We start from the raw sequence: 14,640 nt of genomic DNA, 5'->3' as shown, positions 1-14,640 counted from the left end.
TTCCGCCTCAGTCTCCTGAGTAGCTGGGACCACAGGTGCACGCCACCACGCCTGGCTAACTTTTGTATTTTTTTTTTTTTTAGCAGGGACAGGGTTTCACCATGTTGGCCAGGACGGTCTCGATCTCTTAACCTCGTGATCCACCCACCTCGGCCTCCCAAAGTGCTGGGATTACAGGTGTGAGCAACCACGTCCGGCCAATTCCCAATGTTTTTAACGAAGGATATTAATTCCCCATCTACCTGTCCCTTAGGGTTGTCGCGATAGTGAAATGAATGAGATATTCATGTGTGAACCACTTTGAAAAGAATGAGGCCTTATATGAATGTAAAGAAAAGTTGTTCTGGCATGCCAGAGAAAGGCCGAGTTTCAGAGTGGGTAAGAATATGGCTCATCCCTTTGTGTGGCAAGGCAAGGGGTATAAAAATCTTCCTTTTTCTTATGAAGCTGCAAAGAAAGTCGATTTAGTCTAAGCATTCCATTGTGGGCCAGGTGTTTCTGACGTTGCAATCTCTGTTGCCAGATTTTCTTTGAAAGAAATAGCAAGGTAGTTAGCTTATATACCAGTGTTCAAGCTGCCAAGCTACTCTTAAAAAAAAACAAAAAAAAAATGGCTTTCTTCTGCAGCACTCAGAGAAGTCGCCTTTCTCCCTCCTTTTTCTTATATTTTAATATTTTATAATGTGTGGTATCCACATTCTAAGTATAAACAAAACTGGTATGTTCATGAGTCTATTATAGAGTTCAAATTTGAAAAAAAAATCAACCACAATTCTTCTTAATTTCTTTTAAAAATTCTTTTTATAAACAATTTATTTTTATATTTTAGTGTTCCTTATATGATTTGGATGAGGTGAGGTAAAATTGAAAGATAATTTGTATCACTCTATTGCAGACAGTTCTTTTCCTGAAGTACAGCATGATCAGAGTAGGCCGTTTCAGGATTTTTGTGTTCAATATTCTGGTGTAGGGGGCAAAGGGAAAGCTTCCCCTCCACTCTCTGAAGGTTTGCTGAAAAGCAACTGACAACAAGCAGACTAATAGGAGAAAAAGGTGTAGATATTTTTTAATGTGCATGAAGGGGGCAATTGCAAAAAGATTACCCAATAAGTCAATAGAGTATAGAAACATATTTATTTACCCTTTTTTGTAAAGCAGAGAGAGATGGGGAATTTAGACCATTCTTCTCATGAATAGTAAATTACCATTAGGGATAATGAATAGACCTGGGAGACAAAGTTAATTTGTAAATGATTCTCTTTAGGATTTGAATCATCCTGAGAGGTGATACTATCTGTTTGAAAAAGTCCATCTAGATGTGGTTGATTCCCTCAGTGACAAATAATGAGATTTCCAAGACGGGATGAAAGATGATTGTGTTGCTCTTTGGAATTTCAGTTTTTAGATAAGAGAACTTCAGAGAACATCCTTATCTTGTGGTTTGAGAGAGACAGAAGTGTCGAAAGGTGCAGGGCAAGCAAGGGAAGGGCTGAGAGACCTTGAGACTCTTTCTTTAGCTCGGTATGTCAAAGTCTCATTTTGTGAGATACTTTTTCAGCACCCCAACACTGGGGATAAGACAGCAAAGATGCGTTAGGCATTGGTTGCTACATTTGGGAGAAAAATACTTCAAAGGAATTAAAGGTTATCAAAAGTGGTTCTTTAATGAGAACACTGGGACACAGGGAGGGGAGCAACACACAGTGGGGCCTGTTGAGGAGAATAAAGGTTGGGAGAGGGAGAGCATTAGGAAAAGTAGCGAATGCACATGGGGCTTAATACCTAGATGATGGGTTGATCAGTGTGGCAAACCACCATGGCGCACATTTACCTATGTAACAAACCTGCACATCCTGCACATGTATCTCAAAACTAAAAATAGTGGTCATTTCTCCTCTTTATTTCTAATAAATACATTTTTCCAAACATATAGAAGATCAAATTGGATTAAATTTTTTATGACTTGCATTGTGCAAACATTTGGGAAATATAACATTTAAATATTATATTAGTCCGTTTTCACACTGCTGATAAAGACATGCTGGGCAATTGACAAAGAAAAGAGGTTTACTGGAGAACTTACAGTTCCACGTGGCTGGGGAAGCCTCGAAATCATGGCTGAAGATAAGGTGGAGTAAGTCTCACTTTATGTGGATGGAGGCAGGAAAAAAGAGAGCTTGTATAGGGAAACAGCTTGTATAGGGAAACGCCCGTTTTTAACACCAACAGAGCTTGTGAGACCCATTCACTATCACAAGAACAGCATGGGAAAGACCCACCCCCCATTATTCAATCATCTCTTACCGGGTCCCTCCCACAGCTCATGGGAACTATGGGAGCTACAAGATATTTAGGTGGGGACACAGCCAAACCATATCATTCCACTTCTGGCCCCTCCCAAATCTCATATTATTACATTTCAAAAACAATCATGCCTTCCCAACAGTCCCCCAAAATCTCAACTCATTTCAGCATTAACTCAAAAACCCATAGTCCAAAGTCTCATCTGAGACAAAGCAAGTCCTTTCCACCTATGAGCCTGTAAAATCAAAACAAGTTAGTTATTTCCTAGATACAATGGGGGTACAGGCATTGAGTAACTACAGCTATTCCAAATGGGAGAAATTGACCAAAACACAGGGGTTACAGGCCCCATGCAAGTCTGAAATTCAGCAGGGCAGTCAAATCTTAAAGCTCTTTTGAAAATGATCTCTTTTGACTTCATGTCTCACATCCTGGTTACACCGATGTAGGAGGTAGATTCCCATGGCCTCTGGCAGCTCCACTCATGTGGCTTTACAGGGTATAGACACTCCGCTCCTTGCTGCTTTTACGGGCTGGTGCTGCATATCTGTGGCTGGAGGCGCATGGTGCAAGCTGTCAGTGGAGCTACCATTCTGGGGTCTGGAGGATGGGGATCCTCTTCTCACAGCTCCACTAGGTGGTGCCCCAGTAGGGACTCTGTGTGGGGCTGTCACCCCACATTTTTCCCACACTGCCGTAGCAGTGGATGGGCTCGCCCCTGCAACAGAATTTTTTCTGGGCATGCAGGCAGTTCCATACATCTTCTGAAATGTAGGCAGACGTTCTCAAACCTACCATGTGGAAGCTACTAAGGCTTGGGGCTTCCACCCTCTGAAGCAACAGCCCGAGTTGTTCCTTGGCCTCTTTTAGTCAAGATCGGAGCAGCTGGGACACAGGGCACCAAGTCCCCAGACTGCACACAGCAGAGGGACCCTGGGCCTGGCCCACAAAACCATTTTTTCCTCCAAAACCACTAGGTTTGTGGGAGGGGCTGCTGCAAAGGTCTCCGACATGCCCTGGAAACATTTCCCCATTGTCTTGATGATTAACATTTGGCTTTTTGTTATTTATGAAAACGTCTGCAGCTGGCTGGAATTTCTCCATAGGAAATGGGATTTTATTTTCTGTTGCATTGTCAGGCTGCAAACTTTCCAAACTTTTATGCTCTGTTTCCCTTTCAAAACTAAATGGCTGTATCAGCACCCAAGTCATCTCTTGGATACTTTGCGACTTCAAAATTTCTTTACCATATTCCCTAAATCGTCTCCATCAATTCAAAGTTCCACAAATCTCAAGGTTGGGGCAAAATGCCACCAATCTCTTTGCTGAAACATAACAAAAGTCACCTTTGCTCCAGTTCCCAAAAAGTTCCTCACCTTTATCTGAGACCACCTCATCCTGAATTTATTTTTTCTATAATTATCAGCATTTTGGTCAAAGTCATTCAACAAGTGTCTAGGTCGTTGCAAACTTTCCCACATTTTCCTGTCTTCTTCTGAACCCTCCAAACTGTTCCAGCCTCTGCCTATTATCCAGTTCCAAAGTTGCTTCCACATTTTCAGGTATCTTTTCAGCAGTGCCCCACTCCTCTGTTGACATGCTGCTCATAAAGACATACCCAGACGCAGTTTACAAAGGAAAGAGGTTTAATGGAGAACTCACAGTTTCACTTGGCTGGGGAAGCCTCACAATCATGGCGGAAGACAAAGAGGAACAAGTCACATCTTTCAGGGATGGCAGCAGGAAAAAGAGAGCAGGGAAACACCGTCAGATCTCTTGAAATTCATTCACTATCATGAGAACAGCATGGGAAAGACATGCCCCCATGATTCAATCATCTCCTACAGGGTCCCTCCCATAACACATGGGAATTATGGGAGTTACAAGATGAAATTTGGGTGAGGACACAGAGCCAACCGATATCAAATATTAAGTGGAATTTGGGCCTTGTTGAGTATATATATTTGGATATAAACATCATGATTTCCTTGTAAGTCATATCTTTTATGCATTCTCTGTCAAGTTAGTGTGCTAATTGGCCCTGTGTAGTTTTACAAGACAATGTTTTCATTCACTAACAACATTTCTTACTGCATTAATAATATCAACACAGTCACATTTCCCTGTGTGCTACCTTCAGGATTATGAGAGATGTAGGGACATTTGTTAAGCCCAGGTAAATATTAAATATCACTTATGAGAGAGAGAGAGATAACAATGGCATTTGCTGCCAGCCTGAAGGTCCTTTGAGATGTGTATGAATGCATATGACTTGTTCAGCCTATTAAGCAGATGCTAGTTCAGCTGAAGTACATGTGTTAATATTCCAACAGTTTGGGGGTAGGGTCATGGGGGAATTATGTATGTATGAAAATTGCAGATATGAGCTTTGGAGATGCCTTTTAAAATTTTTATTTATTTAAGCATTGATCTCAAAGATGTATTAATACTATTAATTTTGATTATAGAAAATTGTAAAAATTAAAAAGCAATTAGTAATGGAATAAAAACATGAAGGAAAATAGTACTTAAGATTTTGAGGGAGGTTTATTGGAAGCCAAATGTAAAGATCCACCCATGAAGACACACCAATGCAGGGTCTGTTCCAAGTTGGGAGGGTTTCCTAAGGAAGTCTAGAAGAAGGGAGGAAGACTCCTCATATCAGAGTTGTTCTTTTTATTGGAGGGTATAATACAGAGGTTACAATCACTGGCTACAGATATCAACATACAGGTTACAATGTCCACATGCAAGACAATCAGCAGAACTTCCTGATTCTGAAACAAATCAGCAAAACTTGGTGATTCAAAGACAAATCAGTATCCTTTTCAATGTCACTAGGTTTTGTATTCATCAGTATGTAATTTGAGGAACTCAGAAAAATTTCTTTAGTGACAGGATGCTACCATAAATCACAAAGCAGGTTAACTTGGAAGCCTGCTTACTTTCAAAGTAAACTGCCAAATATGGCCTGTAAGTTATCAAAAAAAAATAAATTGATCATTAATTTTGTCTGAAGTTTTGCTTAGTCCAATAACCAGACATTGATTTTCAGTAGTTCCTCTCTACTGTTTATTTGGTCATGTGATATTATGAACGGTAAGGAATTATTTAAAGTCTAAATATTACAACTCTTTCAATGAGGGAAGCCATTTCTTAATATTTCAGCCCAGAAAATGAATAATATATTTCTTTATACTATTCTGAGATGTGAGAAAGTTACTGAGGTCTTTTTCTTTACAGAAAGACAAAATTAAAGATTTAAAAGAAAAGTGAGATTTTATAAAACTAGATTTTTATTGTGTGTTTTTGCTGCTCTAGATGTATAAAAAATCTGAAATCATGAAAAACAAACAAATGAAAACTCCCAATTACTGAATGTGAGTATTTCCTTTTTTCTTTTTTCTTTCAGCTTTCGGGAGAAGTGATTTTGCAAATTGCCAATGAACCTGTTCTGCCCTTTAATGCACTTGATATAGCTTTAGAAGTTCAAAACAACCTTAAAGGTAATTCTCCTTTGAATTGTAGTAATTTTACCAATGAAAAATTGTTTAAATAATTTTCAACAAGGAATGAAGTCATCGATGATCTTACTAGTTTTGACAATGCTGTGCTTCCTCGAGAAGATGATCCTGGGAAGAACCTGGAAGAATTTTAGCTTTTAGTCAACAAAAATGAGATGCACTTATGTGTGAGTATAAAGCAGAATATCAGATTTTAAAGGATGGCCCATGTGTGTTTTCAGAGAGATTTATAATTCTAAGTTTGTGTTATTATTTTCAGGTTCCATATAGAATAATATAGTTCAATGATCCAGTTTTTTTTTTTTTTTAACATTACATCTAACAGCCAATCAGTTCAAACAAGACTGGCCTGGAAGTTTCTCTTTTGGGGTTGGTTTCTATGTGGTATGGGCCCCACTCCGTTTGACTGAGATGTTGGCTCAGACCTTAGATCAAAGATGATAAGGAAGAAACCAGGCAATTATTTCCGAGTTTCTATTTCAATTCCTTCATGTTTGAATATATATCTCTCTGAAGAATTCTGACCCCACCCTAATAATTACCTCTACTTTCCCTTTATCTACATCCAAATCTTTCAATTAGGCTCCTAATTTGCCTTCATTAACCAAATACAAAGAGCAGTATTGTGATTAAAGATTTTACCCTCCTCCTCTTTGAGTCACACATCTTCCTAACAGATCTTCAATGAGTCATTTGTGGACAACTATTTCTCATTAAAAAAGTCAACATTTTAACTGTAGAGCTGAAACAGTAATCCTTTGAAAATAGATCATTCTAAAAAGCCAGGTATTTCCAATAGCTGAAGATTTAATCCTTTTTTCTTTACCTGGTTTGCTTCTTACTGTCTGAATTAGAGATTACTGCTTTTTCCCCTTCAGTACTTCTTATGAGTTTATTATAGTGGCTGTAAAACTATGACCTTGTGAACAGCTATTGGTTCCCATACAAAATAGCCTCATATTGCTTTGCTTTTTGTACATTTAAGTTAGCCTCTATGTAGTTTCCTTCTTTCCTACCTACATTAGGATTTCATCTCACTGTTGTCAGTGTGTCTACCTGTAGCAGTCACTCTGGGCAACCAAGCATATGACATTTTGCAAAATAAGATCAAAGCAGGTATAAATAAAGGTTTAAATAGTTTGTGCATAATAAATATTATTTCTGAAAATACTTTTTAAACATTAATTTTATTTGTTCTATAAACCATTTTGCTGTTTCTTTAGTTTTTATATTATATACTTCAGAAAAATCTGTTGGTATTACATATAAAACTTTAAACTTTCAGAAAACAGAAGGAGGTTAACAACCTTACAATACTTGTTTATCTGTAAAGCAGTAACTGTTATGCATGAAAAGAAGCCCCAAAGAGTATATTACAAAATGCAAACATTATATAATAGAATTATAGATGATAAGTTGCTTTTCTGAGGCCAAAAGTGTTAGCAATACTGTCATTTTACATGCTAAAATCCATTTTTTAAACAATGGAGTTTAGTCTTCAAAATTCATAAATATGATTCTTTTGTGGTTCATATTTGTAATGATTGGATTTTCAGGCTAATGTGTGAGATGTACCTCCTTCAAACCTTGTTAGCACATTGGCACGTTACAATTGTCTGACATAGCAAATCTACAGATTAACATATTATTTCATCATTATAACTACTATATGAACATGTAAGTAACACAGACTGAGAATGATGCTCAAAAGTTGACCTTTTGGATTATTGCTAGAATCATATTATTAATCTGGTTTATGTGGATAATTAAGGACCTCTTTCAACCTCTGAAGAAAATTATGATCTTTCTCCACAGAAAGGTACATGTATATAAAAATGTTTGCATGTAATCGCTATGGACTTCACAGTATTTCCTGAATCCACTTTTTCATTGATTTAAATTAAATATTTAAATTAAATATTTATTGAGCCTCTATGGTATGCCTGGCATGGTTCCATTATCCAAACAAACAAACAAAACAAAAACAAACAGCAGCAAAATAAATAAACCAAAATTAAAATCCCTGCTCCTAAGAAACATACCTACATGCAGTCCCATAGTGGGATAAAATTGGCATAAATAAAAGCAAATCTTAAATTACCATTATGTTCAAAGTCATATTAGTCACTGACTGCCATAATATGAATTACTGTTATATAAATTTGTATTTCCAAAATAAATATGATAGCAGAACATAGCAGTTACATTTAGAGTCTGGAGGAGATATCTCACCTGAGAAAACAAATTTCAGATTCATCCTAGATGAATTTACTAGGAGATTGCATGTAGGGGACAGAAAAGGTGTAAGAATTCAGAGGCACTCCTACCTTTAGAAGCTGGGAGAAAAGGTACTTTAGAAGCATAGAAGGAGATCACCAAGGAGTGGCCAAACAATAATAGAAAAACAGGTGAATGTTATAACCAGAGGCCAAGTGGATAAAATATTCCCAAGAAGAGGAAGTAATCAACTGTGTCAAATGCTGCTAGTGGGTGAAGAAAAGGAGGACTGAGAATTGACTACCGGATTGAGCAATGTGGAAGTCATTGGTGATCTTAACAAAACCATTAATGGATTCGTATAAGCAAAAGCTGGATTAGAAGGCATCTGAAAGAAAACAAGGTGATAAATTGGGGATATGTGTTGGTGTCAGAGGCATAGGAACCAGAGTGACTCCACCTTGAGTGAGAGCTAGAAAAATGAGGCTGGGACTTGCTGGGCTGCATTCCCAGAAAGTTAGGCATTCCTAGTCCCTCAGTGTTTATGGTTAAGGGAACAGATTGATAATGTTTACTCAACAGACCCAGACTTGGGAGTGTTCTAATATACCAACATCTGGAGAACAAAGGCATTCCTAATTTTGTTTTAAAGACAACAATATTTATACTTGCAAAATATAGTAATTAAAAATTAATCCTTTATCACAAACACTTATAGCAGAGCATATCTACCCATGATTTTTTTATCCTGTACATAGGCAAGCGTTGTACCCACGGTGGACACGTTGCTCCTCTTACAAAGGAAACGCCCTGCTCTGTCTATGGAATCGCTGTTCTTTCACCACTTTACTTTCTTAAGAAACTTGCTTTTGATTTGCACTGCAGACTCGCCCTGAATTCTTTCTTGTATGAGATCCAAGAACCCTCTCTTGGGGTCTGGATCTGGACCCCCTTCCTGTAACAGTGGTATAAGTATGGAGTCAAGGAAATGTAGCCTGCTTTTATTTTGATGACAGTGATCTAGTGGAGAGGTAAAATGTGCTCACACAAGACAGTAAACCGGGAATTACTCTACTGATTTTCCTAAGTGGGGGAAACAAAGAGGATTGAGGACTTTTCATTAGTTAGGAACTGTAGTAGACCATTCAGGCAGTTTTAACAAAATACCATAGACTGGGTGGCTTATGAACAACAGTAATTTATTTCTTACAATTTGGAGGCTAAGATATCCAAGATCAAGACACCAGCAGTTTCACTGTCTGGTGAGGGTTTACTTCCCGGTTCAAAGATTACCATCTTTTTGCTATAACTCCACGTAGTAGAAGTGTTGCGGGAGCTGTCTTGTGCTTAACAGGGCACTGGTTTAATTTTTGAGGGCTCTGGCCTCACGAACTAATCCATTCTAAAAGGTCCCACCTCCTAATACTATCACTTGCGGGGTTAGATTTCAACATATGAATTCTGGGGGGACATAGCACTCAGATCAAAACAGAAACACAGTAGTCCATCCATGAAAATGTGAAGGGAGGCAGAACACACAGCAAATAGGTAAATTTGGTTTTGGGATTCCTTGTCAAGTTTCTTTAGATTCGAAAAGCATAAAGTAGTTGTTTTTTTTTGGAGGGTAAGAAAGTGAAAAACTATGGAAATGTAAGTTTTGGGGACAGCATTAAGAGCCCAGAAGAGATACATACTATAAATGGGAGAATTCCACATAATTTTGGATTTTTTCCAACCTTCAGGGGGAATGCAAATGTAGGTGAGAAAAGATTCTTTTCCTCACTTATCACTAGGTTAATGGTTGAGACACCTAATCACAAAAGGTACATTAAAACAAGTGTGAACTCAAAATATCTGAGATAGATCTTAGTCAACTTAGAAATTTTATTTTGCCAATGTTAAGGGTGCATCCTTGATGCAGATTCAGATCTCAATGAATATATGTAAGACGTACATTGGTTTGTTACAGGAAGGCGGGACAGCTTGAAGCAGGGAGGGGACTTCCAGGTCATAGATAGATAAGGCACAAAAACTTGCAGTCTCTTGAGTTTCTGATTCACCTTTCACTGAATACGCAATTTACAGGAATTGTCACTTATGCCTTAGTCTGGTTTAGTGAAAAAGTAGGGCAAAGGAAGCAATCAGATATGTGCTTATCTCATGTGAGCAGAGGGATGACTGATTTCTGTCTGTCCTTTGTCCGCAAGGAATTTCCTCGTGAGGGAAGTATATAGCTTTTTAAAATCTTTGTAGCTATACTGTATAGTAATGGAATAGGAGGCAGGTTTGACTGACACAGTTCCCAGCTTGACTTTTTCCTTTGGTTTAGTGACTTGGAGGTCCGAGATTTATTTTCCTTTCCCACAATAGAAAGGCATTCAAATTTATATAATATAAGTTTTGCACAACACAGGAGCCTTCAGAAATGAAGACCCAAAGAAAGAAAGAGGGAAATGTGTGTATTTTTATGGTAAGTTTGACGAAGAGTTCCAAAGTATGATTAGAAGACAAAAAGGCATAGTCTAATTGTAATAAGTTGGGGGAATTTAGAAAGATCTCTGTTTGGATTATTCTCAGTGTCTCTGTGTCTTTGAGGACAAGGATGTTTCTTTTCTCCAGGTCTAGGGAAGGTATTTCTGGAAAAAATGTTTTATGTCCTACTTCAGAAGAAGATCAGATCATTCTTTTTTTTGAGATCTAGTTTCATTCTTGTTGCCCAGGCTGGAGTGCGGTGGTGCAATCTCAGCTCACTGCAACCTTCGCCTCCCAGGTTCAAATGATTCTCTTGCTTCAGGCTTCCAAGTAGCTGGAATTACAGGCATGCACTACCAGGCCCAGCTAATTTTTGTATTTTTAGTAGAGATGGGGTTTCACCCTGTTGGTCAGGCTGATCTCAAACCCCTTAGTTGCTCTGCCTGCCTCAGCCTCCCAAAGTGCTGGGATTACAGGCGTGAGCCACTACGCCCAGCCAGACAATTCTTTTATATCCTGATTCAGGGAAAAGGGGCAGGAGAAGGTCAGAGACACTGTCTTGCTTTTTTGCTTCCTCAAATGCCAAGGTACCGTATTTTAGGGTAGGGTTTCCTGAAATTCATCACAGGCATAGAATAGGCAGAGTTGGGTTTAAGCAGGGCTAGACCTTTTCTGAGAGCTGCACAATGAACTGTGTAGGATAGAGAAAACTGGATGTATATAAAGGATGTATGTAATGAATGCATTATGAAGGACCGAAGTATCCTAACTGGGGTTGGAATAAAGTGAGGTTACAAAGGGAATGAGGGCGAGTGGAAAGGAGGTAGGACAGATAGACTTCATGTCTTGGTGGGATCGAAGAATTGACAGCACATGAGCTGACAAGGCACGAGGTGGGGGTTGGAAAGTTGGATTCATGAAAATGAGATCACAGAAAGCGTGCAGACATCAGTAATGACAGTGTCCAGGCCAGGGTATGGCCATGAGAGTGTGGTAGGTAGTTGCTAGCAGCAAAGAAACTAAGGAAAAGAGAGCATCTCTATGGAGATACTGAAATTGCCAAGAATTAAGGGTTGCATAAGAGTGAGTGATGATGAGTCAAGAGATAAAAATCTGCAAAGAATGAATAGCGGTGATCTAGAAACACTTCATATTATTCTTCTAGGGTGGGTGGTACAAAAGCACAGGGGGGAAAGCACCGCTGCCTGTGAGAGCTGAAATGCAACTGATATCCTTAGGGGAGAACCCGGTTTTAATTAGAGCAAGAAGGGAAAGAAAATACTCTCAGAATAGGCCAGGGAAATTAATAACCCTTTCCATAATAGTTGTATCTAAGCGTGTGTCATCACAGGAGGAACGAAACAACACAGAACTGCAATGATTCTGCAGAGATTTTCACTCCAAGGCAGACGCCACTGTGTATAAATGAATCTGTCTGTAAAATCCGAGTTTCTGAAATGGATGAGCCAGGAGACTTTGGCTTCTTACAGTTAGACTTCTGCCAAAGATGAAACTTTTTCTTTGGTTATTGATTGTTGTATGTGGTTAGTTTTCTTTGGATGTGAAATTCTTTGGGTCTCTCTGTCACTTTCACTCAGAAAGATGAGATCAGACTGATATGTACACATATTAGAAAAAACAAAGCAGAGCAAAACAAAATGTAACCAAACAAAATAGGCAAAAAAAATTTATTTTACCATGTCCTGTGTTTGATAGAATTAAACATGTAACTGTTTGATAGAATTAATAGGATGTGACACCTTTAAACTATGTGTTTTGTTATTTTACTTATTGTGATGTAAAATAATCATGGTCAAAGATTATTCAAATATTTGCTAAACTGTACGCATCTGTACTATTTTAGTTGTACCAGCTATAATCCAAATACAGTAAAGTGCTAATGTGTGAGTAATGGAAACCACTTATCAACACTTAAATACATATTGCAGTTTTAATTTTAGCTACAGGGCTAGGTACTTTCATTAGCTAAACAGAATTCCAGTACTGTGTTAAATGAAACATATAATTTTACTGCTTAATACAAGCTTAAATTGTTGATATATTTTCTTATTTTTATGACGGTTTGCAGTGATTAGTCTTAAATTCGCAATTACAGTAAAAAAAAAGTGACCTTCAAGGCTGAACTATAAAATACTGTTTCTCCTTACTGCAAACAGTATAAGTATGAAGGTCTCTGAAACCCAATTGCATTTTCAATGGTGTAATTTTTACCACTTGACAACCAGCCATCTTGTTTATTTATTACACTAGTTTACTGTAGCAGCAGACCATTCTCAACTGTTCTCACAATCACCAGAAAGAAGGATAATTTACCAGTGAATAATTTGTTTGAGTTGATTTATTGGATGGTTCTTGAAAGCTCATTTTGATGGAGTGACCTTGGCTCATAATATTTGGTCAATGCCAAGCACATAATGGAGAATGAATATTTATTTGTGGTATATGGAGGTTTAGTGTAAATAGTGATGGATAAGATAGCTGATATACTTCAGATGTATTAATACTTGTGACAAAAAATAAGTGCAGTTGTCCCTTGGTATCCATGAAGAATTGGTTCCAGAAACTCTCTCAAATACCAAAATCCGTGAATGTTCAAGTTCCTCACATGAAATGGTGTAGTACTTGCATATAACCTGTACACATCCTCTAACACACATTAGGTCATCTCTAGATCACTTATAGTAGTATCTAATGCAATGTAAATAGTTGTTATACTGAATTGGTTAGGGAATAATGACAAGATGAAAAAGTCTGCATGTGATCATTAAAGAAACCATTTTTTCCCAAAAATATATTTTCAATCTACAGTTGCTAACTGTATGGTCAAAAAATGCATTTAGAATGCTACGGTACTAGTCTGCAGGCACAGAGGAAGGTATCGAGAACAAACAAAATACAACCACACCCTTGAACCTTAGAGCAGACTAAAGAGTGAGAACATAATGATCTTAACGAAATTTGCTGTTTCTCACCTTATCCACTTCTTAACTTTTAAAACAACACTTTAAAACAATTAATGACTATGTAATGCTGATGTTTTTTGCTTAATATATGCTATTTTCTTTCAGATTTCTGAATGTTAATTATTTATCAAATGGCGTTTTTGTAAATACTGCATATGACCAAATACAGTAAAAGCAATTTTCATTTGATCTGGCTATGTACACATTTATTTAGTGCAAGTCAGACACGGCAGGAAACATAATTTTGAACTGTGTGGCTTATTGCCACCTTTTGATTATCTCACCAAATGTAAAAGTTGCTGGCAGCATTTCCTCCTTTTCTTTGAATAACTGACAATGAGAATTTGATCTGGCTTTTTTCTTTTTTTATTAGCTCTGACAATTCATTACCATCAGTCACTTCATTTTAGAAGAAAGCATAGTATTTCAAGGTGATGATCACACTAAGGCAAGCATTCTGTGCCCTGTTAGACTTGTAGTTTTAATTTTTAAGTTTCACTTGTTTCTGTTTTACAATTGCAAGTGATTGAGATCTAATATGTTTTTTCTTCCTGAAAAATAAAAAGTGAGTTTCCCAACTACCAACATGAAGTTATGCACTGTATTGATTGCATGATTCTAGTTCTCAGCCCATCTGTTTTCAATTTTGGTTAATTAACACCAATTCCAGCTCTAGACTGATCAATAGATAGTAAAGTATAGTGGGTACTCAATCCCGTGCCCTCTGAAGTCCAAGGCATGCTGACTAAAATCCAGACAGTTTCAGTAACAGATTTTGTTTGCATGGGAATTCTGTTTCATGCTAGATTTCTAGCGGTTTGATCCGAGGTGGCATTTCTGCAACTTACCTTTTTTTTTTCTTTGAGACGGAGTTTCGCTCTTTTCCCCCAGGCTGGAGTGCAATGGCGTGATCTCGGCTCATCGCAACCTCCGCCTCCTGGGTTCAGGCAGTTCTCCTGCCTCAGCCTCCTGAGTAGCTGGGATTACAGGCACACGCCACCATGCCCAGCTAATTTTTTGTATTTTTTTTTAGTAGAGAGGGGGTTTCACCATGTTGACCAGGATGGTCTCAATCTCTTGACGTCGTGACCCACCCTCCTCGGCCTCCCAAAGTGCTGGGATTATAGGCTTGAGCCACC

General features: G+C 38.0%; 1 protein-coding gene and 1 non-coding gene across 14 annotated transcripts in view; both read left to right on the top strand.

Moving 5' to 3' along the window:
• Positions 1-14,640, top strand: part of NAALADL2 (N-acetylated alpha-linked acidic dipeptidase like 2) — a 1,449,120-nt gene that overhangs the window by 1,382,098 nt on the left and 52,382 nt on the right. For all 13 annotated transcript variants that reach the window (XM_054246909.2, XM_054246903.2, XM_054246907.2 and 10 more), the window contains one exon: positions 5,717-5,810. In XM_054246909.2, coding sequence (XP_054102884.1) covers positions 5,717-5,810 — 94 coding nt within the window. The remainder of the gene's footprint in view (positions 1-5,716; positions 5,811-14,640) is intronic.
• LOC118149067 (small nucleolar RNA U13) lies at positions 7,345-7,450 on the top strand. Its single transcript, XR_004736232.1, has one exon. It is a non-coding gene; the product is annotated as a small nucleolar RNA U13 (small nucleolar RNA).

Source organism: Callithrix jacchus, chromosome 17, assembly GCF_049354715.1.
Source record: "Callithrix jacchus isolate 240 chromosome 17, calJac240_pri, whole genome shotgun sequence".
Lineage (NCBI taxonomy): Eukaryota > Metazoa > Chordata > Mammalia > Primates > Cebidae > Callithrix > Callithrix jacchus.
The sequence above is the reverse complement of the archived record's forward strand: the minus strand, read 5'-3'. Positions and strand labels throughout refer to the sequence as shown.